This window comes from Dermacentor andersoni, chromosome 5 (genome assembly GCF_023375885.2).
Source record: "Dermacentor andersoni chromosome 5, qqDerAnde1_hic_scaffold, whole genome shotgun sequence".
Lineage (NCBI taxonomy): Eukaryota > Metazoa > Arthropoda > Arachnida > Ixodida > Ixodidae > Dermacentor > Dermacentor andersoni.
The window spans coordinates 14,102,030-14,126,512 of record NC_092818.1 but is presented as its reverse complement, the minus strand read 5'-3'; the positions used below and the strand labels follow the sequence as shown (position 1 = coordinate 14,126,512).

Genomic DNA, 24,483 nt, shown 5'->3' with positions numbered 1-24,483 from the left:
CCTCCAGGAAGCTGTTTTTATTCCTTATGATGCCAGGAAACCAAGCCTGATGCCACCAACGCTCAGAAACCTAATCGGGAGCGCGCACAATGTTCTCGCACACCTTGTGGGATGTGCCGTAGCGCTGAGGTGCTTCTTGTATAATGTATGAGAATCGGTTGTAAAGACAGACGTGCAAGGTTGGGCCATGTGCTTAAGCTCATGAAGTTGATTTGTGCCAAGATAACCTGTCCAAGCTTTCACACTTACTTTATAAGAAGTCTACAGCACCATCAATATGCCGGCTGCTTTTAACTGCACGAAACAAAACTATTGAAACGATACAAACAATGTTAACATCATTTTATCATTCGAGTGTTCAGATCTGTAATCTCTAGATGCGGAGTAAGTTGAGAAGTTGGTTGCCTAATTAACAAAGCTACGTTAATTAAATTTTCAGTAACGGTTCTTACGTGGCTAAAGAAAATGAGCAGTTTGGAGCCCGTCTTCGAGATTATGCAGCCAAGCGAAAAACTTTCGACTAAATATGCTTCTGTGAGAACCATGTGAAAAAAATGGTCCAAGTAAACACTCTAGGAAGGCGTAACTGACGCAGAAAAAGCCCATCTGTAAAGCCACAGAAAGAACAGCAGTTCACGGCGGGACACAAAGGAGGAAACACACACAAACTGCGCTAACTTTAAGCGCTGTTCTTTATGTGATAATTTATTTATTTTTTTATTCATAGTGTCGATCCCATCAGGGGTCATAACGGGAAGAATGAATGAATGAATGAATGTTTGATTTTTAATGGCGCAAGGGCCAAGTATGGCCAAAGAGCGCCATGTCCATGGTAATGGGTTCGCAATATACTTGATGTGCTCTATGAAGTTGGGGCGATGTGGCTGTAAAGGGGCCTTAAAAAGGAGGCGCTCTAAAGTACGTAAAATCGGTATATTAAGATTATGGCGATGGCGTATGACGTGTGCTATGAACATTAAGATGCATTTAAAAGAATAATACGATGTGTAAAAATATATAGGGTTATAAGATTGGCTAGAGCACTACTGCCTCCTTAGAGCCCTTGAAACGCAAGGGTCTGGAGGCATGTGCTATGCAACACAATTATCGCAGCGGCATCCTCTGGAACGAGGATGCTCTACGAATGTAATGGGCTTATAACATGTAGGACAACATCATTTAAGAAATTGAGGACTGCCTTGATATTAAAAAGGGGTTCTCTGCCAAGAAACATAGCCGGGTGAAGAGGAATGTAGTACAGGAAGGGCATACATAGTTATCTTGCAGTGTAACAATAATAATTAGCGCATTAATAAGATTAGACATATTAGACATGCAGTTAGCAGAGGCAGACAATGTAGTAGGCAGAAAAGTAACGTTATACACTGTAATAATGTTACGAGAAAAAAAAAAACAACAGGTAATCAAAGAAAGTTTACAAAGGTGAACAAAATGGTAGGCATAAATTATACAATAATACATAGCATTAAATTTAAGAGTAACAACGGGTAATGAGGTAGTCTGTCAAATATCAATGGTGGTAAGCAATAATTATAACAGGAAAAGAAGTAAAGAATTTGCATAAATAAACAATAGTACTCAGTAATGGCAAGTAATACAAGTTACGAAAGTGAGATATACACAAGAGGTAGTAATCCATAAGATACGTTTAAGGTGTCGTCAAAAAAATTGTGATTACGTACACAATCTAATGAAATAAAATGGCGCAAAAATAGATGGTGACATAGGTACATCATAATTGTGAAGCACGCAATTCCTTTTCGGCTAATGTCAAAAAAGTAGTTAACGATGGGCTGTCTAAAATACTAGGGTCCAGCTTATTCCATTCACGTGTCATTAAAGGGAAAAACGAATGCTTATGGCTTTCCGTATGAAATGGGTGTTCGTTTAATGATAGGGAATGTTTATGTCGGGTGAGTCGTGTTTGTGCTAAAGATAAGTATTTGGAACTGTCTATTTTCAATTCATTATGAATAAGTTGATACATCAATTTTAATCGTGCAAGCTTGGCTCGTTTTTGTAAGGTCCGTATACCGGCCTGTTTTAGCAATTCTGTGGGTGAGTCTGCTAACCTATGATTGTTGTAAATATATCTTAGTGCCTTCCTTTGAATTGCTTCTAGTTTGTTAATGAGTTCTTTGGTGAAAGGAAACCAAACAACCTTAGTATACTCTAATGCAGATCTGACAAATGTGTTATATGCTAGTAGTTTTGTGTTTGGGGGTGCTACTCTAAGACGTCTGTTCAGGAAAAACAATTTTTTTTTGTGCGGTCGAGGTAACGTTGTTAACATGGCGCTCCCATCTGAAATCGTGTGTTAATATTAAGCCAAGGTACTTGTACTCTTTCACTTTGTTAAGTGTGGCGTTATTTATAGTGTAGTTAAATATGCGAGCTTCTTTCTAGTAATTGATAATATAGCTGATTTTTTAATATATAAAGTCATTCGCCATTCGTTACACCATTTGTACACAAGTGACAAAGCGTCGTTCAAGGCCACATGGTCATTATGAGAATTGATTACCTGATACAGAACACAATCGTCAGCAAGAAGTCTAACATCGACTGGAATATTAGAAGGCAGATCATTAATGTATATGAGAAATAAAACTGGAGCCAGAACACTTCCTTGTGGAACTCCGGATCTTACGCTAGATTTCATGGAATATTGCTGGTAAACTTCTACAAATTGAGTGCGATTAGTAAGGTAGTCTTTGATCCAGTCTAGTATAGGGCCCTTTCCCAAGGTAAGTTCGAGTTTATAAATTAATTTCTTATGTGTTACGCGATCGAAAGCTTTTGAAAAATCTAGAAAGATTAGATCGATTTGTTTCTGTTGGTCAATACTTAACGATACATCGTGGACAAGCTCAATTACTTGTGTGACTGTGGAAACTCCTTTGCGAAAACCATGCTGACAATCCGTTAGTATTTCTTCCTGTTCAAGGTGTTTGGTTATGTGCTTTAAGATAATGTGCTCTAGTAGTTTACAAACAGTGCATGTTAGTGAGATTGGTCTGTAGTTAGCGGGTTCTGTTTTACTTCCCGATTTATGAATTGGTTTCACTTTAGCTGTTTTCCAATCCTTAGGGAGGGTACCTGAGGAGATTGATTTGTTAAAAATTATTAATAAGTACTTGGCCATCCACTCAACGTATCTGCGAAGGAATGCATTTGGAATATTATCAAGTCCTGGTGATTTCTTTGGGTCTAAGTTAAGCAGTAGGTTAAGTATGCCTGTTTCGGTTAGTGTGAGTGGCTCTAGTGGCTTATTTCTAGAGAAGCCTGCTTGTGGTAGTGTGCCGTTGTCCTCAGTGAAAACGGAGCAGAAGTAGTCGTTAAGCAAGTTAGCAGAGTTCCGGTTATCTTCATTTGAGGCTTCGTTGTCGTTACGATTCTTTTGGTTAATGTAGCTCCAGAACTTTGTGGGAGCAGTTTTCAAAAAGTTTGTGAGTGTATTAGTACAGTAGAACTGTTTGGCTGTCTTAATTTTCTATTTCATAAGTTGGATAGCTGCGCTGAGATTTTCATGCGTAAATTTTAATGGGTTAGTTTTCAGCAATTTTCGCATTCGGTTTACTTTACGTGTCGCATGTATAACGTCACGCGTTATCCATGGTTTACGCCTAGTAAGTTTCTTTTTTCTAGTTGGTATGTAATTGGTTATACAATGAGATATAATGACGGAAAATGCGAGCCACAATGTATCGATGTCTGTAGTGCTGTTATGGGAAAGTTGCAAAAACGTGTGGTATTCATTAATCAGGTAATCAAGTATACTAGTGTCGTTAGCTTTACTATAGTCGGGGTAAGCGGTGATTTGCTGAGGGGTAACGCTGTCATGAAGGGGTATAGTGCAATGGGTAATTTTGTGATCCAAAATACCATCTAGTAAGCTTAACCTTGTTTCGTCATTTATGAAGTGATTGCTGAGGAATATTAGATCTAGTATGGAACAGCTAGATCCCTGTGCACGTGTAGGTTCAGTTACAATTTGTGTAAGGTTGAACGATAACATAAAGTCAAGTAACACATCTGCACAGGGTGAATAATGCTGCATTGTTTGCAAATTCATTTCAGGAACGTTAAAATCACCTGTGATTATTAATCTGGACCCTGATGCATATTGCTAAGTATATTCACGCAATCGGCGCTCATTGTCGAGGCCGGAAGAAGGACTGCGATAGACGCAGCCTACGACAACAGTATAAGATGCGAAGCGCAGTTTACAAAAGATAGCCTCGACGCCCGCAACATCCGGTAACATTAAAAACGAGATTTCTTTCTTTACTAGAATGGCCACGCCACCGCCTCGTGTTGTCCGGTCTTTCCGGATGATGGCGTAGTTGGCAGGGGCTATCTCAACATCTTTAATATCAGCTGTTAGCCAGATTTCTGTTAGTGTTAGAAAGTCAGGTTCATATGCAAGAATCAAGGCTTCAAGGGATCCGTTTTTTTTTAATATGCTACGGGCATTTATGTTCAAGAAGGATAACTTGGATGTCAAGTTCGGCGTGAACGTAGGCTTCGAAGGCCGTGTTGCTGGTTTTTTGGATCAGGATTGACGGAACCTGGTTTCAAAGGAGCTACATTATTATTTTCTTCGTCCCAGTAGAACCTTTCGCCATTGATTCGTAGTTTGTCATAAATTAGAATAATTTTATCTCCAGATTCTTTCCTTGGTTTGGCAGAACTCCATAACTTCTTTCTTAAGTCTCGTACGTGAGGGGAAAAATCTTCGGAGATCGAAAAACTTGACCCCTTTAGCTTGAAACAGTTTCGCAAGATTTTAGCTTTGTCTATAAAGTCAAGAATTTTAAAAATTATTGGTCTTGTTTTAGTGGTATCCGGCCTGCCTAATCTATGAATCTATGAATGAAGCAACTAGCCCGTCAGTCATTCCTTCCAAACCTGTAAAGTCAACCTGACCACATCTAGCCTTTTGTGATGCTGTCATCAACAGTATGGCCCCGCGAACATGTTCCCCGTGGCCACATAGTCGCGTTCCATTTTTATTCGTGCTGCTTTCTCGAAGGCAAGCATTTTAAAGTTTTGGTGTCAATCCGGCAGTGTACGTGTGCCGCCGAAAGCTTGCTTGGTCACAGAAGCGATGCATGACGGAATGATGGTGCAGATTTAGCGCGTCGCTGGCATCAAGACAATGCGCGACCGCCAAGGGAAGGAAGATAACGAAAGTGAACAGCTTGGTAGCTGCTCATGGAGCCGTGCCGATGGTGACGGTGCCATCATGACGAAATCTGAGGCGGCGATATTGATGGCTGCAGCGGTTTTTTTTGTTATTATTCTTTTAATCTTTTTTTTACAGCGAAGTCGTTAAGAGGAAGCCTATTCAAATAGATGTAAAACGCCGAAACGCTTTTCTTAGATAACCCCTGGACCGATTTTAATGAAATTTGTTGGATTCGGGAGAGAAAGGTAAATTCTAGTGACTATTGCAAGCGGTATTTCTATTTAGGGCCTGAATGTTTGTAAAAGATACTCAAAAATTTGAAAGTGCGAAAAGTACACAAGCACGAAGTTTACAAATTATTAACTCCGCATCAAGAAATGATATCGCGGTTCTGTAAACAGCATCCATTAGACAATTCAAAGCGGACAAATCCAATATGCCGATTTATATCTTACGTGAACTCGTGACGTTGTGAACAAGGGTTGTGGAAAAGCTGTATTTCCATATCACTAAATTTTTTGAGATTCATGCGTGATATATCAATTTTGTCTGCTTTAGATGTGCTGTTAGATGCAATGTACATAATTGTGACATCAGTTTTCATTGCCGAAAGAGAGTTGTAAACTTGATGGCTTCGTTTTCTTAAAATTTGCGATATTTGACAATATTGAATAAATCAAGAATTCGAAACCAACAGACATTAGATTTTAAGTTTTTGTTTTAAATGCAACAAACCTTGTTAAATTAGATGCAGGGGCTGTCGAGAAAAACGAATTCAACTTTTACATTTATTTAGATAGGACCACCAGAGCTAAAGCTTCCTCTTAAGGGCTACTTTCCCCACTATCGCGTCCGCGTGTAGAGCCAAATCCCGAAGATAGCGTAATACCGGCCCGACCCGCAGCGGTGGTGAACCATGCGTTCAGCGCTCCCCATACGTGGGCTGATCCCGAATGTAACGCCATGCCGCGGAGACCCGCGGCGGAGATGAAGCAGGCGTTAAGCACTCCCCATACGTGGACCGATCCCGAAGACAGTGCAATGCGGGGCCGACATACGGTGGAGGTGCAGTTCGCCATTAAGGGGCCCACATACACAGCTTTGCAGGTCATGTTTCTTCACAGAGTGGAAGGGCACTGAGATTTTTTAGTTATCCGCGTTTATCCTGCATGCGTCTGCGATCAAAACAAGAAGCAGGTATGCCTGGAAAATCTAAGGTGGTGGATGCAGGTGGCAGCGGAGAAGTTAGTATACCCAGCCCCTGCACGTACTTATATTTGCATTGACATGGGTTGTGGTAGTGATAGCGACCAAAGCTCTACTTTTTCTGCGTACTCTAGTCATTGTGAAACTAAGGATGTGGTTAGCATGCCCAGCCACTGAATGCAAATTGCAGCAGTTCCGAGTGGTGGAATCCCGCTGGGGCTGATTGTGAAGAAAGCTTCCTTTCTCTGTCCACTCTCGCGATGGTGAAGCTAAAAATGAGGAGGAGGCCTGACGGACACAACGTTGATCATCACCATAACAGAATGGATGGACGATCTGCGGAAAGGACAAGGCACACCAAGTTTTTAGCACTTAACTTGTCCTACACTAAAGCGCTACAATGGCTAGTATGCCGTAATGGGAATGGTAGACCGAACTGCTTCTCACTGCTAACACTGGACTGATACTAAGAAAATACTCCGTCCGCAGGCACCATGCTACACTGAAATTAGCAAAAGAATATCAGTTTATGAACTGATATTGCCAATTATCTGGTGTCCTCCTTGTGTGTGTGGAGGGCATAAAGGTCCTGGTAATGAAATGGTAGTATCTTCGTTTTTGCTGCAGTTGCACACAAGAAAAATTCTTTGAAGTGATCGGACAGCGATCTACCGGCGGAGAGGACCAACCCACAAATTAAATATAATTGCTGGTTTCAGATCTTCCAATGTACTTTGCGCTTAGCTACCATCTGTTATATTTTTCCTTCTGTGCTCTTATCAAGAGGAAAACTCCACATTACTACAATATCAACAACCCTACACAAGATAGACTGGCTTTGAAGCTGTGACCACGCACCGCACTTTTGTACATTTAGCACATGTAGTATTGGGGCAACACGTTTGAGCAATATGATTAGGTTTTCGGTCAAAGCACTGTGACAGGTGGGAAAAACTCGTTGTCATGCCCGGTCGAAATAATACCATCTGAAATCTTATTTACTTATATTCATTTTTGAAAAATCACTATAACCGTTTATACATTTGCTTCGTATGAGTTATATACTAGCTTGCCACGTCAATCTCAAAAATGTATTCCCTTTTCGGGAGACGGCCTTCGTGAAAAACGACGCAACATGACAGTAAAACATCCAGCAAGGTTCTATCCAATGATGGGCGAAATTGTGCACTGAGAGCGTGTCGACTAGCGCGCGAGTGAAAGTTGAATTACGATCGTTGTAAGCTTGTGTTGCCTCTAGCACGAGCGAGGAGTGTTAGCGATGACATTGGTGTGAAAATTGTCAGCTCGGTCTGCGATTTGTTCTTCTGATCTCCACATTGAACGTCGCAGTTGTCATGGTAAGAGTACTTCTGTGACATTATTAGCCCAGTGGGCTGGGAAGGCTCGAGTGATAGCTCACCTTGAGGAGTATTAGGTAACAATTATTAATATACGTACTTTTGCGATCATGAAAAAGATGCAGAAACACCACTGGTGTTGTCTAACTATTCGTAAGCAGGCCCTCAAATTTCAATTGGCCCACCCCCAAACAATAAATAGGCCCACCCCCAAATTTCAAGTTGGCACACCCCCAAATTTGAAGTAGGCCCACCCCCAAATTTAATGTCGGCCACGCCCGATTTTCTTTTCGCCCAGCCTTAAACTTGGAGTTGGCCCAATCCCCAGTTTCAATTGGGCCACCCCTAATTTTCAAGTTGGTCCACCCACGAATTTCCATAAATCGTCCCCCAAATTTCCAGTCGACGCAGCCCAAAATTTAGGTTGGCCCACCCCCATATCGCCCCCAAATACAGATTGGCCCGCCTCCACAACACCACCAAATTTATATTGGCCCACTCCAATACCACCTGCAAATCGAGGTTGACCCACCCCCATATCAGCCCCAAACTAACGCTGGCCCACCCCTCGATCACCTCAAATTTAGGATGGCCCACCGCAAATCATCCCCCAATATAGGTTAGTCCACCCATCACCCCCCTCCCCTATTCAGCTTGGCCTAGCCAAACATCACCCCCATTGTTAGGTTAGCCCATCCCCATGTTACCTCCAAATTTAGGTCGGCCCACCCACATATCCCCAAATCCAGGTTGGCCCACCCCCATATCAGCCCCAAACTTAGCCTGGCCCACCCCTCTATCACCTCAAATTTAGGATGGCCCACCGCAAATCTCTCCCACATTTAGGTTAGCCCATCCCCATTACACCCCCGATTCAGCTTCGCCCAGCCCCATGTCACCCCCATGGTTAGGGTGTCCACCACCTATATCTCACCAAATTTAGGTTCTCCCACCCCCGTATCATCCCCAAATCCAGGCTGGCCCACCCCCCATATTCCCCCAAACTTAGGCTTACCCACCCATATATCACCTCAAATTTAGGTTGGGCCACCGCCATATCAGGCTCAAATTCAGCTTGGCTCATTACCATTTCACCCCAAATTTAGTTTGGGCCACTCCCATATCACTACCAAATTCAGCTTGGCCCATCCCTGTATCACGCCCAAATTTATGCTGATGGCACTTCCAATTTCAAGTTGGCCACCCCAACCCTTTTTATGAAGACCTATGTATTCATATGGGAAATGCGTCAAGTTTTTTGGCGTTACAGACACGATTTTGCACGATTTTGCTACCAAATTGCTGGGGTACTCGCCAACGAATGCTGCGCATTAAAAGCAACTACACCGAACGAGCGACGCCATGTGTTGATCCTAAATACTGACGGCTAGCCAAGCTAGCTTCTCTGTAGAGCGACCGGGGCAGCCACAGCACGGGACATTTATTCAAATGGATTTTTTACGGGCACACCTACAGATTCATACCACTTGGCTGTAGGGAACGCATCAACAGTAGCTATTAATCCACACGCTGCACGTCTTCTCCTAGTTGGTGCATTTCTTATTTGGATGAATCTTTAGAAATAATTAACGTTCGGGCAGCGATTCAGCTTAGGAGACCCTTTGTTCCGCACGAATGTTGCATAGGAATGGCACTGGCCACCGGGTGGCATTGTGGCCCAGGTGGACCTGATTCGCTCGGAGTATGTGACATTAAGGACAGGCGAAATTCGTGAAAACGGACCTTCCAGAACAACGCAATAAGAATAGCCATTTTGTTCTCCCAGGTTCCACGCTACAAAGCACTAAAGTATTTTTTTTTGCATAACACAAAGCTATGCGCAAGCTTCTAGTTATGATGTCCAATGAATAAAATATTCATAAATGCGATGACCTAACTAATGAACACGACACTGCTATGTTTAGGAAGGAAAAATAGAAAACATAATATTTCAAGAGAACCACTAGAAAACCAGAACCGAAAGCAAATCATGAGTTTTGTGTTTCTGCCATCTGGTGGGAGACTGTAAAACTAAGTCCTATGCGGCCTCTAAAAAAAAAAAAAAACTGCGCCGCTGCAAAACCAGAACCGAAAGCAAATATTGCATTTTGTGGTCCTGCCATCTAGTGACAGACTTGTCACTAGATGGCAGGACTGTAAAACTAGGCCCTATGTGGCTTAAAAAAAAAGTGCGAAGCGGGAATCGAACCACGGCAACCGCGACGGGATACGAAAGGTGCGCGCGATTCTACCACTCAGCCATGGCTTCAGAGCCTTCGCTCAGTGGTACGCTTATGTTTTTATAGATACCACGTGAATTTTCATGACAGTGTTACAAAAAACGCTTTTGGGAACAGTGTTGCGCCATGTGTGGAGAGTCGAGATAGGCATCAATCGAAAGCTAAGTCTCCGGACTACATACGCTGCACTGCGTATTACGATAGACGTCGTAGGTTAATTACAGGCACCGTTCGTGCCTCGAAAATCGAGTACAAATTTTCGTCGTTTCCATAGGCTTCCATTGCTAAACCTTTAACTGCTGTGGGAACAAAATTCTTACGTGCCATAGCGTGATCACTGCATTTGGATCGTGTGGATTGTCTTCCAGAACACGTCCGTCGCCTGCGTTTTTCGATAATCGACCTGCAGCTTTTGTTATTCGCGAAAAACCCGCTCGTTCCATTGAAAACGCGCTAGCTTCGTGCCGGGGCCGCTTGGGGCGCTAGTTGGTACGTGTCCACTAAAGCTGGATATGTTGCGCGATGCATTTTCCGAATATGTCGGAGGGTCCTGCTGCGCACGAAATTTCCTCTCTTACGCCGTAAACATGGTTCCCGGCGTAGAGGTTGCTGCCACGCAAAATGCTACACCTCTTAAAATATTCGTCAATGTTTTCAATTCGACGAAATCCGCAAAACAACACACGCTGTTCGTTCCGTGCTGCCATGTCGCAAGGCAGCAACAGCAGCCGGCCAGTGGCGCGAACGACGGGAAACTCTCGGCATGGCCTAGAGGTGGCGCTAGTTGTTCCAAAATTGTGGCGCCTCCTTACCAGCGCACGAGGCGTATAGGCCGGTCAGAAAGGGGCGCCCACCTAAAAGCGACAACCCCCACGGAAAAAGGAAGAGATCCAATTCACGGCATCAAACGGCCTACCCATCCCGATGATAGATAAGATCCTTGTATTAGGAATGGTGATCGAACACAAGGGCGGCAATGGCGAAGCACTTCGCAAGGTAACGGCAAAGGCCACCAGCACAATGCAGCTCATTCGACGCATCACCAATAAACACGCGGGCATGCGCGAACGCAGCGTCATACGGCTCATACAAGCCTTCGTCATTTCTCAAATAAAGTACACGGCAACGTTTCACAATTGGACGGTAGCGGAAAGAAACAAGCTCAACGCCCTCATACGCAAAGCGTACGCAAGGCCCGGAGTCAGCACCACCAAGCTCTTAAAACTAGGCTTGCACAATACGCTCGAGGAACTCCTGGAGCAGCAAAAAGTGTTCCAAATCGAGCGCCTATCCAAGACACGCCCGGGCAGCCACGTGCTCGAAAAGCGCGGCATCAGGTACCACACGCAGCACGGCATCAAAGTAGAAATTCTAAGAACCATACAACGAGCGTCTATATGCACCCCCATTGCCTCGCAACATGCACCCCCAACGCCACACGGGGAGACGTAAAGCCAGCGCACAACACATGAGACATGAGCCAAAGTTACTCCAACAACAACGAGGCGGTCTTCGCCGACGCAGCCCATTATCGAGGCAGGAAGAGTTTCGTGGCGGCAGTTACTAGCCACCGAGGCAACCATCTTACGAGCGTCACCGTGAACACGGCAAATGCCGAAGCGGCAGAGGAAGCGGCCTCACACTGGCCCTCACGCAACTCACACAACACAACTGGCCCTCACACAAACCAAAGCGACATACGTGATCTGCGATTCGCAAACGGCAATTCGAAATTTTGAAAATGAGCGCATCTCGCAAGAGGCGCATCACATACTCCAGCGACATCCCATACACCAGGAGGAGGCCGACTTCGATAACTGAAGGCATTTGCTATGAATCCTGGCACACACAGGATTGAGCGCCCCCAACGAAGCGGCTCACCGCTTTGCTCGAGGCCTCACTCACCGAGAATCACCGGAGGAAGTGCTCCTGCGGGGTACTGCAAACTTCTGGGCGTGGGAGGATCGTATGACCAGGTTCCAGGACATCACGACACGCTATCAGTTACAAAGACGCGTATACCCATTCCCTCATTCTAGGTTAGACACGATGCAAGCAGTACAGTTCAGACAATTACAAACGGATTCTTACACAAACCCCATACTCATACACGCCATGTATGCATACAGATGCACATCGTGTGGCGAGGTTGCCACAATTAATCACATGTTATGGGAATGTCATCACTTGACAAACAAGTCAGGCAGTGCCGACCCCTCCGTCTCTTACCGCCAGCCTCCGTTCACGCTGGAAGACCGCACTGCTCAGCTCGAACCTGACAGCACAACTCTGGGCCGTCCAGCGAGCCGAGGAAGCCGCTTCGAGACAAGGTCTCGGAACCGCCTACGCGACGGGTGCCCAGACCCACTAAAAAGACGCCGGACTCAAATATTACTGATTTGAAAATAAAGTTTGCGCTCTCTCTCAAGATTAAACACGTTCTCAAATAGTAATACGTATGACTACTACAATATATAACTGTTACTTTCCCTCCATCGTCCCTAGGAGATGTTGCGCACCGCGAGGAACAAAAAGAAAGAAACGACGGGAACCATGGCGCACATTTCAAGAGGCAACAACAACATTCCAGTGGCTCGCATGGCACCCGATGATGGAGTCGAGTTCGCCGCACAACCAACGCACTACTTGTTTCAAGAAACGAAAGCGACGCCGGAATTCACTTTCTGCCATTTCTTCAAACGCTGTTTCACTCCCCCACCGCTCTCATTTCTCCTTAAGCAATGCCAATGCAACAACTGAAGTTCCCATCGCAAGCGGCATTTTGTTGAATTAAACTATGGATTGGAATCGAACGTGCCATAACGCGACCGCAGCCGCCATTTGGATCGAATCCAATCCACCAGACGCGCCATGCGAAGCAGGTCTTGTAACGAGTGTGTGATCGCTCAAAACAACAAATCCTGCCGCGTTTGGTGCCTAGCAGACGACGTGTTCGGTTGCAAGATGATTGACAGGAGCGTGTTGGCCTTTTGTCACCACCAGAAACGTGGCCGCGCCATGCGGCTGGCGACGTAGGCGCGGAGCAGGCCAATTGCGCGCGCCGGTAACCGAACGAACGCGCCGAACAACGATGTCCGATCGCACCCCAGTCGTTACTATGCTTCAGAATGAGTTATACTGGAGTATTCCTTATGTTTTTTTAAAGCGTTTCACTTCTCTCGCTCTTTTCTTGTCCTGATGTTCTGAACAGCGTAGCTCCACCAGGGTGATAGCCTCATGAGCTTATATTTCGGAATGCTGTGGCTAAAAGCACCGCGCAGGAGCGACAGGAAGAAATGAAGGATGGACAACACACACGCAGAAACTCTTCTTTTTTTTTTTTTTAGGGAGCAGCTTTTTGGTGCCCGTTCCTGCGTTTCGCGTTGCCATCGTGCTTCGCCGTAACCAGCTCCGTAGCCAGGGCTAGCGCTCTTTTCTAGTTGAGCGCGCTCTTGGCGCCATCTCTTGCGCACGGCGCGAGCCTTGCTCTCTTTGCTCCTCCACCAGTGCGACCCCTGTGCGGCGGCAATCAGGGGCCGAATCTTATAACGGTTCGGAATACGAACCGTTCGCTTCGCCGCTTACGTGACTAGATGTGCCACTGCCAAGCCGGCGGTGGAAGAAGGGGAGGACGCGACCAATAGATGAGAGGGTTCCACCTCTGAAGTGTACGTCATTATATGACGAGCTAATCGAGGAATTGCAGAATGTTTCTGCTTGCTAAATAAATGTAAAATATAAATTAAATATTATACGCCAAGTTCTGAAGTATAAACGTGTGGTGGCGGGCGGTTACGCAATGAAGAAGTAATTTATTAATGTCATTCTTTTTTATTCTCAGCCCACAGGTGGTATCGCAAGCGTAAATGAGTTAAAGCTATGTCGTCTGCTACCAGGAGCTCACACGATGCACGCAACAGGAACGCACTGCCGGCACTTCCCAAGTAGCGAGCGCGACAAAACCGTGAAGTGGTTCTTAGGGACACCTTTGCTAGCCGACTATATCAATTTTCCATCTTTTTTCGCCCTTCGTTATCGGCTCGGACATGACTCGCTCGCCGCCGCGCTGCCGCTGTCCCTGCGATAAGCCCTACGGCGCGTCGCGTGATAAAAGCAATGGAACTTGAAATCGAACATTACAATACACGGGCCCTGCATTGCCTGCGCGAAGTCAAATCGAAGAGTGTGGTGCTGACGGCGCGCGCTGTGCAGTAAAATTGAGTAACAAAGTGCGGCACTCCCGAACCAGAGAAAAAGAAGGCAGCCAAATAAGAGATCTCCACAATATCTTCCCGTCCTGACTGTATAGTTTTATCAGCCGAACGAAGGAAGTGCTGAACCAGCCTAGGTTGAACCCTTCTGACTGCTGAACGGCGATCTGCGAGCTATTCACGCTGGCGATAGCACTGAGAATTCGATCTCACCATGCAAATATCTCCTTGGCATTGACTTTGAAGCTGAGGTCACGGGAAAGCTGACCCAGCCCTTCAACCGGCCAACACAGTAATTGCGAGAGCAACTTTGTGGACAGTGTCGGCAGCAGAGATCTAGGTCATTCCAATGAATGCTTCACGTCCGACCGACCTCTGGGAGCTGCAGGCCGGTGGCGATGAACCGCAGCGCGCAATATTCCTTCCTCTGCGTGGAATGGCCACTCGTACGCTTGCACCCGAGTCCTCTCCATTTGATAGCGTAGCCTGCAAAAGGTTTACTTAGAAAGCCAGCAACGGCGGTGCAACTCATTATCCGTCACTTCTTCGAACGCGTATCGCGCTTCCAGCCGTGGTCGACACCGAAAGAGGAACGCCAAGCAGACGACGAAGGCAAGTAATAGCCTCCGAAGCAACCAACGCACGCGCGCGCGACGCCCGCGTGTCTCCGGGGTCGCGCGACCGGCGCGCGCGGCCAGGGTCACAAGCCAAAGGCCAAGCCACAGCAACGAAACCCAAAGCGGACTACCCCTTCGCCGGTTCCTACGACCGGCTCGCTTTGAAGATGATTGACACATGCGTGACGTATTCGAAAATTGCGATACCGCCCCGCTGCCTCTGACGACCTGTGACGTATCAAAATTTCGTCCAATCAGGTGAGGCGGAACGGTTCCCCAACCGAACCGTTATAAGATTCGGCCCCAGAGCGCCGGTCGGTTATGGCTGATCTCGATGATATGCTGCTGCCCAAGCCAAAATGCATAGCCGCCGCCTTTCGCCGCTGCCTGAACCCTCCCGCCCTCCTCACCGTGGCCGTGACCGCGCGAGAGCACGCGGTGTTGTCCCGTTGCCGAAGCGCCGGCTTGGTATCAGCGGATGACGGTGCGCGCTTGCCAGGCCGAAACGCAAAGCCACCTTGAGTTGACGCGCTAGCAGCGTCAACGCCGTCAGTCAGTCGCTGCCATCTTTTCGCCGCGCAACGTTCCTACGCGCCTACGCGCTGCCTCCCGCGACCTCCCGATAAGCGAGGCAGTTGCGCCAAGCTACGCTCCGTTTGCGGCGGCTAGTGGGAAATGTTCCGCACGACATGGACTGGCCGAGGCTCACAGATTGTGTATGTTATAATCCATCTGCCTATATAAATAGTATCTTCTAGTCATGAGCAAGGCAACCAATGGAAGTCCTCCGTCTGCCGCTGCTGCTAAACAAGCTGCCCGAGCAGAGGCCCTGCGCCGTCGCGGCCAGAATCCAGAGGTGGGCTATGCCGAACCAGGCATTACTGTAGCAAGTCGAGCATATATCCATCCATTTCTCCTACCACAAAGCTTCCTCCATGGCAATCAAGAACTGGGAGTGGAGTGTTTCTTGAAGAAGGAATTATGAAGAATAATAAGTTGTCTGAAATTGTACATACATGTCTTGCTCGAATTCGTTGCCTCAGTATATCGAAAAGCCGAAACAGCTGAAGAGCTGCGCTCAAACCTCGCAGTAGGAAGTAACGTAATCGTCGGCATTTCTTTTTCTTTTTTGCATGTATGTTCATTCCATGTCATGTACATTCTCTTCTCCCTCTGCCTTCTGTGCGCTACAACTCGCTCTTCATAAGCTGAATAGCCATCAAACTCGCGTTACTGCTGTTTTCGCTAAAGGTTGTTGGAAGTTAGCGCAGTGGTGTCTCGTGCTTTCTTTGCGCCCGTTTAATAGTTGAGCAGCACGAAGCCTTCAAGATGACGTACCAAATATCCCAAACTTCCACACTATCAGCTAAAGTTACCTCTGAAATATCCATTCAACAATACATTTATTCGGGGGAATTGGTGGAACTTGACAGCGTTCGTGAGACAGTGCTAAAGACTAAGACGAAAAAAAAAAACATTTCATCCGCGCCATTCCTATCACTTGTGTTCTTTTCGTCTTCATCTCTAGCGCTGTTTTGTGAACACTATCCCGTCAACTCTTTTACGGGCATGATATACAGATGCGCAAATATTTTTTATGCAGGTACGTCCGACACATCTCTGCTTTCGGAATGTTTTCTGTTGAGACGCGTGTGGCATTAGCACGCTGAAATGCTAAACAAGCGCTTCCCTCGCGTCAACGTTCGTGTTGTGTGTATTGCAGTGATGCGCGCCGGAAGCAGCGCCACCAGCGCAGATCGGCGTTTTCATCCCTGCTGCAACGGCTCCCGCGTGTAGTTCCACAGCATTAATGCCAGATTTCACAAAAATAAACAAGAAATGCTTTTTATTCAGGACCTCTCGACGCACTACTCGTCCTCCCTTCTCTACACTTCTACGCTTCTCGCTAGTAGACCAATAATGTAACCGATCCGCTTGAGTTATTGGTGGAAATGCATCCGTGTTGCATTTGTTCTTCCACATGGCACGTACGAACACGTCGAAGCAGAAACTACGCTTCATAAGTCAACTGTAATTTTAACTAAACCAAAACAGCGACGAGCTACTACTCTTCATGGAACAATTCGCGCCACTGTCCGTGCTTTAAGTGTTTTCTCTTTTCGTTCACCAGCAACACTTGTATAATTTGCTTTATCGATTACAAGGCTGTTCCTTCTTGACGCTTATTAGGAGGAATGTACTTTATTTATACTACTTTCCAGACCATTATATAAAGCTTGGAGATCGGTAGGGCCTGTATGCGGCGTTGTAAGAGATGCTTTTACATGCGCACAAAGTAATGCTCGGTCGTCTCAGTACAATCTCGTACGCTTCATGTGCTTGAAGTATAGCGAATGCTGAAAGAGGGCTTTAGTTCTACTACATTAGGAAGAATGCACGTGCGCTAGCCCACTCCGACGGCAGTGAGTGGTAGTTGAGCTGAAGGCTCGCTCGTTTAAGGGAGCAGGCGTTTAGAAGTGACTGTAGGCATGGAATACGTTATAGATAAAAGATTAAAGTGGAGCGTAAACGCGTTCGGTTCTTCAACAGTACCATGCAAGCGTCCAGTGTCCCGCCAGTAAGCGCCTTGCCATGGCGACTTTACCGGCATCCGTCAGAACAGATGCCCGATGACTGTGGCAGCGGAGACATCAGGCGAAGGTGGTGTGCTAAGAATGAGCATTTCCTACAAAACGAAACTTTTAAATTTTGTTATATCTTTATATACACTCCAAACACCTTTTAAAAATGATGACGCGCTGTTGAAAATTGAACAAATTTTATTTCATTGTATTCGTACCGACCTCGTATGTCACACACTTGTACAAAGCATTTCATTTCACCATCTTGATACAGCAGAACAAAAAGCAGGTCTACGACCATGCTCGACAATATGGGCGTCTCAGGTAGTAAAACACACAAAAAAAGCATATAAGATGTGTGTAGCGGAATTCATTGTAATACAAGAAGAGTAAACGCTTGCGGTATGCTTTTGTGCTTTTCGCTCTCGGTGTAGGCAGGAAATACGCAAACGATTGCCAATAACTTTAACTCACATTGAATGATTTGTGATAAAAGTCAAATAAAGATAATGAGACACTTTAAACTCTTAACGTCGTATGGTTGATTTACAAATAGCGTTTTCAATCGGCGGAAGCAGCATAAAATTTGTCGGTCTAGAATGACCAAACCTATTTGCTACAACCAACCATGAGACGTTTAGTATAAGCGCGTGCGACACCACAACAAGATAGCATGCAGTAATTTGAAAATTCAGAAATCGTTCATAGGAAAATCAATGTATGCAAGACGGTGCCATAAATCGAGACGAGCCTGTTCGCCTGAGTGTGCTCTTTTTCGATTCCTCTAAGATTAAAATTCTCTCTCATTGCCTTTCATGCTGTCTCTCTTTACTATCAATTTGTCCTGGTGCCGCACTTAAGTTTATGAAATATTGTAAGCTGAAGAATCAATTGCGTCCGACAGTTTTGCTGTTGTGAAGATTACATGCCAGATTCGGAATCGGTGTGAAACATTACAAGAAGCAGCGTGAATTTCTGAGTATGCATGCATGAAAGAGAATTGCCGAGACTTGCACCGCGAATCACACTTACCTTGGCGCGCAATAAAACCTTGAGCAGGGAATGTGTTTCAAGAGGCATCTAAGAAATTATTTTACCTTTCTCAAGGCATTTATTAAAAGCAACCTATATGAAGTACGTCACTTAAAAAAAGAAATTCCTGCTAGCTTTAAAAAGCGCAAGAACTTTGCCAACTTTATACCTCGCAGAGACCTTGATTTGGAAATCATTATGCAAAGCGCAAACTTGAGTCTGACAAACTATGTACCGTCACGCTAGCCGCTGCATGCGTTTCGGTGCGTTGAAAGATTCTGTAGAAGGACATAAGGGACGCGTACTTATCAACTTTTACATTGATTAAATCATTTGGAAGATAAACACAAAGCATCACGTCTGTCATATAAAACTTTTGTCTGGAGCCTAAACTCCTCAGCATAAAATCATAAGAAAAAGCTTGTGCGAGAGAGGGCAGTTGTATAGCAACATCAAACGCAAAGTTTGCTATGTTGTATATTCAGTTATACTCTTTTAAACAATACCCATGACCTTGCCCTTACGTTTCCACTTACTCGTCTGCATTTCTTTCAAGCTAAATACGAAACAGAGCCTTGCAGATTTACTATACGGTAGCCATTGGTAGTACGCACGATTAACTATTGATGGGAGAAAATTTTTGGCTGATGTAGCACCGGGTTGTTTAAGGCCGCATCTCATGGTCGTTGCTTCGGCGGCGGCATTTGCTTTAGAAAAAACTGTTACATGTAACGCGCTTAGACAGAATATTTTTTTCATGTTGTATGTTCAGTATGCACGAGTGTAATACGACTAAGAAATTAGGACAGGAAGGGCGCAACAGTAAATCGATGCTCACTCAGCTGTCAACACGGAATGAACACGCATAATGAACACGGAATGCTAGCTATGGCTCCAGAATCTGCCATTAACACTCAGTCACACCAGCCACGGGCCATCTCAGGGTGTAGCAAACTAACTTTCTTGCAGTAACAACATTTCGTGTACCAGCCGGGAAGTACTGTATTGACAAGATGTTACACGGGACACTGAACTCTTTTTAGCACTCTGCAGGCACCGATTGTTGAGCTAGATGGAAATGACAACGTGCATATTGCATCGAATCATTTCTGAGATCCAACAGTCACGCTATCAATGAACCATTATATAAGACAAGGTGTGAAAACAAAACAAAAAATAGCGTTCTGCAGGCTTCGCGGACACTCCCATACAACGGACATGAGTACATCAGTATTCGTTTCGTCGGTCGCGATGAACTGTAGCAAATGAGCTTAACGTAACACATTGCCTTTAATTACACATTGTAAGCGAAATAAATAACAAGAGAACTCAATTTATATTCAGAAACAAGAACAAGTTTGAACACGGCATTCGCTATTATATTGCCAGGGGTTGGCTCTGGAAGCCACAAAGATCATGTGCAAATCTTACAAGCTTCAAATTTGTGCACATCATTGTCTTGCCGCAACCTGAATGCACAGTGCTCAGTGGAAAACCTGAACACAGCCCGAACGCAAGCCTCTGAAATAAAGGCTCCCATTTCACACCTGCGGCAATCGGAGCTTCAACCAGCGACATATAAGTTGCAGAAACGAAACCGGCGAAGCTCTGAATAACGCAGGTTTTGTCCCGTGGGAGAAAACGCATCGTTTTAATAGGTAAAAGTTATCTAGAAGCAATCTTGACAACCGCTCACCTAGGCGATCAACACGGAAAAAGTGCAGTTAAATAACTGTGCTGTAAAATTTTACCTTGTAAAGACTTCACGGACAAATTACCTATTAGGCCCTTACTTAAGTACCGTTGCAGAGACAAAAAACGTCGTTTGTTCTGTGTAATGTAATAGATAAACTCTCTTGGTATTTATTGTAGGCTTTAGAGTATAGCATTGCGTATGCTGAATGTCAGTTGGTACATATACAGTATCAGCGTCAATCTTAAGTGCCTGTTTTTACAGTCCTCCTATAAGCAATAATACGCAATGCAGTCGGTAGTATTATAAGAATCAGCTTTTTGATATACCTAGGAGAGGCTTATTCTCTGTGATTTCACATAATATAGTAAGACTGGGAGGGGGCATGAATTTTAAGGAGTCCTTGGATTTTACGTTGATGACAAAGAATTTAAAAACACAGTCCCGATTCATGCGTAACTAGTCGCTTTTACATAAGAAAGTAGAGATGCTTTTAATTTCTTGCGTGCCGTGAATGTTCTGATTAAGGTATCATCACAGACATTCCACTGATCCAAAAGATTACAGCGTTTTCGGCATCGCACTTCTATGGACATCAATATACCGTGCGTTAAAAAAAATCCATGCGAACTTCAACGTGCGGTTTTATAAAAAAATCATGAAGCTCAGGATTCATCCACTTGTCTTCACGACGCAGATACAGTTGACAAGAGCCCGGCGCTGAACGTGGGTGAACTGAACGTATAAGTTGTACGGCTGGAAGGGTTGCATTTCTAAATGGGTGGGTTGATACTGGTTGTCATACATTATGAGCTTGTAGAAGAAGTCGCAGGGCGTCCACACGACGCTGAAAGGGAGAGGGATAAACGCACACCACAGTGAGCAATGAAACGTAAGTAGAAGTAACCTTATCTAGCACAGTTCAAGGAGTAGAAGCCACAGATGTTCAGCCCTGCGTGGGAAATGAATTCACATCGCAGAAAAGTGCGCTGTTCAATGGTGGAGTGGTCCAGAAGAAGGGATGAAGCGACATTTTTAAGACCTCTTCTCCAGGTATTGTCGATATGCCCACAGATGCGTTGTCTGGTTTATATGAGAAGCCACCTTCCTTGAAAGACAATTGCGTAGCCGTAATGTGCGCGCGCACTGCGTAGTCATCGTGTCTGCGATTCCCGTTGTCGCGTGAGCAAAATCACGCAGTTGCGCGCGCACACAGGCAACACCGTCGAGATGGTCTCATTAAGCGCTGGCAGTGGCGATGAATTCGGGGCGTCCGCCGTTCTTGAACACCTTGCCAACCCCTCACGAGGCTGAACGCTGTGTCAGACGGCAATATTATATGCTAGACCGTTCTCGAACCTGTCAGCAATGTTTCACAATATGCGTTCAGTGCCACATGCAGAATCGGGAACACACACTTGTCGTTCGCGCACAACACGTCAGTAAAAATCTGGCACAAGTTTCTGATGGCACACTTTTCCTCGAGATTCTTGTTATCTCCGCCAAAATGATGATGCTGAATATTGTCTCAAGTGTATTTAGAGATTTGAGGGGAATATAAAGGGACTAGTTGGGCAGAGCTGTGGCTTTACTAGATAGCGGCAGTGTCCCACGATAGTGACTTAGCAGTCGATGATGTCAGAACCAGACTTTCGCCGCCGGCCAAAAGCACCTGCAAAAGAAAGAAAAAAAGAAGAAAGGAAGTAGCAAAGGATATTATAAATCGCGAATGCGGAAGGCTGCACCAGATTATGAGAAGAAAGATTAGAAGATTATGAAATTATGCGAAGCATGGCTAAAGTGATCAAAAGTGAAAAATGGGCGTGTTGGTATGGAAGTATGGCTATAGAAGCATTAGAACGATATCGAAAACAATATAGTAAACAATATAAAGGAGATCCAAGTGCGGCCAATAGAAAGCACCAAACAGTAGTTGGTACGGAACAAGGGTGGATCCTCAACGCACAGTCAAAGTTTGGTGACAAGGCACATATTTTATGCCCATGAAAAAAAAAAAAAAAGCTAGTTTGCAGACAAAACACACACCCTTTTCTTCTACTGCTGCGAGATTCTAGGGAGCTTTAACGAAAAAAAATATAATTGTAGAGGAGGCGTATGCTGAGACCGCGTGAACAATGAGGAGATGAAAAAAAGAAAACTAAACAAGCATTTACACAATGTCTACACTTCGTCAAGTGAGTAATACGTACCCACATACTATGCAGTGGAAATGCGCGATATAAACAATACGAGGGATACGCACTGTTACTTACCTGTTTACACTGTATTTTACTATGACAGGAATTCTTTGTAGTGACATAAATAGAATTCTTATGTGTACGAGATGAAATTAGTACCTTACCGACGATGACATTGCGTCACCGAGTCTAGTATCCTTCTTTTGTGCAAAGCTGCACACCCAAGGAAGAAATTCAAATGTGAATAACACGCCCTAATGTAGAAAATATATTGTGAGCCATTCTTGTGTTATTTAGAGAGTTATTCCGGTAAGGTGCATAATTTTAGAGCATGTCGCGTATATTATGGGTATGCGACTTTTTTCAACCTTTTGCAGCTAATGCACAAAATCAAGTTTTAAATAAAATTGATTAAAGAAATTCTGGCTATTATCTAAGCTTCTATAAACGACGCACACCAAAATACGAACTGGATACCAAAAACATAACACATGATCGAAGACGTATGTAATAAACAAGCTAGGGGAGGAAGTCTGCAAATGGTCGAAATCTCGGCAAAAACCTCAAACGCCAACTGTAATTAAACTTTACTACAGCTGTGCGACTCGCAAACTAATACTATATAATATTGAAGGAGTCTTGGCAAGGCTGCTAAGCTGGTAACTGTGCATTTTGCTGTTTTTCGGTCAGATTGCTCCGTCAGGCATTTCCAACACTTAGTACCTGCCCCTCGAGCGGGCTCAATATGGACAGTTTGCTTAGCTATAACAAACAAAAAGAATTTTGGTTACTTTTTTCTGACGCCTCGTCAGTGATTTCGTTAGGACTGTGCTGTAAATGGACGATTCCCAATTTGTTGTTCCACGTCCAAATAGACGTCTGCTAGGATCACTGCGCCAAAGGGGGCAAAAGTGAGTTGTTTTGTTGTTCCTGGCTAAGACACATTGGCGGGCTAGTTGGTTCGAATCCATGATAGAGTGTGTAGGCGTGACTGAACAAGGACCAGCAACGCTGCTCCACCCGACCCTGAAATTTCAGCTGCGATTTGAGATGACGTGCACCAAGACAAAAGTGCGAAGTTCAGCAACCTCCACCCCTTTCTGAGAAATACTGGCGACGTTATCTGCCAAGGCATCCGCGAATAACTTTGTTTACGCCTCACCCTTTTATTCGCGCTGCATTAGATTATGCATTAGAAAGATTATGCTTAAGTGCGTATATGCTATAGGGCGTCGTTATCGCTGCCGGTTCAGCCCGTGGCTGAACCGGTACCGATAACGACGCACTATACAGGAAGATGTGTATAAGCGCTAGGATGGCACTTAACAAAATGGTATGATCTAAAAGGCTGAAAAGAGCGCTAAGACGGCGACAGACGGAATAAAAAACGCCCAACAATGGCCATTTAGATCGATTTTAGATCACAGCGCCTGTGGTGCGGGTTTGTTGCCTTTTTGATCATACTTTTAACCAACTAGCCCAGCGTTGCACACTCCAACAAGTATGCTCGATGCTTGCGCAGCATGCTCCACAGAGTGAATTCTAGAATTAGCCTCCACGTTTAGCGCCAATAAATATAGAGTTTCTGCCTATGACTGCGCTAACGTTTCTACTAAATACGACAGTAACCTAGGTCTTTACCAACTCCCACGCCTACCTTTCTACTAGAATTCACTGCTCTGTGGCGCAACGACGTTAGTTCTCGCTACAGAACAGCCCATCGTTACAACTGATAGACGTTGTTTACATGCATTGCTTCGAAGGGCGAACAACGGGCGAAACTGCAGCCAGAGCAAAACCGCCTGTCTGCATCATCAAGAACTTCTGCAGAGAGAGAGGAGAGAGAAATATATATATATATATATATATATATATATATATATATATATTGTAGCGAAGAAGACTGGCGCGCCCTATGGACGCACTATCATCATCGGCCCGCCGACGAAGACGGGCTCGCGCTCTTGGTGTCCGACGCTCGACTGAGACGGTCGCGTTCCTGACTGTTCAAGAAACCGCATTACAATATATATATATATATATATATATATATATATATATATATATATATATATATATATATATATATATATATATTGTGACGCTCTTACGTGCATAGTGGGTTCACGCCTCA

General features: G+C 44.9%; 1 protein-coding gene across 2 annotated transcripts in view; it reads right to left on the bottom strand.

The window, feature by feature from the left end:
- Window positions 1–17,606: 17,606 nt before the first annotated feature.
- LOC126529843 (cell adhesion molecule Dscam1-like) overlaps window positions 17,607–24,483 on the bottom strand; it is a 1,068,543-nt gene continuing 1,061,666 nt past the window's right edge. For both annotated transcript variants that reach the window (XM_055070116.2, XM_055070117.2), the window contains one exon: window positions 17,607–21,823. In XM_055070116.2, the coding sequence (XP_054926091.1) occupies window positions 21,774–21,823 (50 nt within the window). In that variant the 3' untranslated portion in view covers window positions 17,607–21,773. The remainder of the gene's footprint in view (window positions 21,824–24,483) is intronic.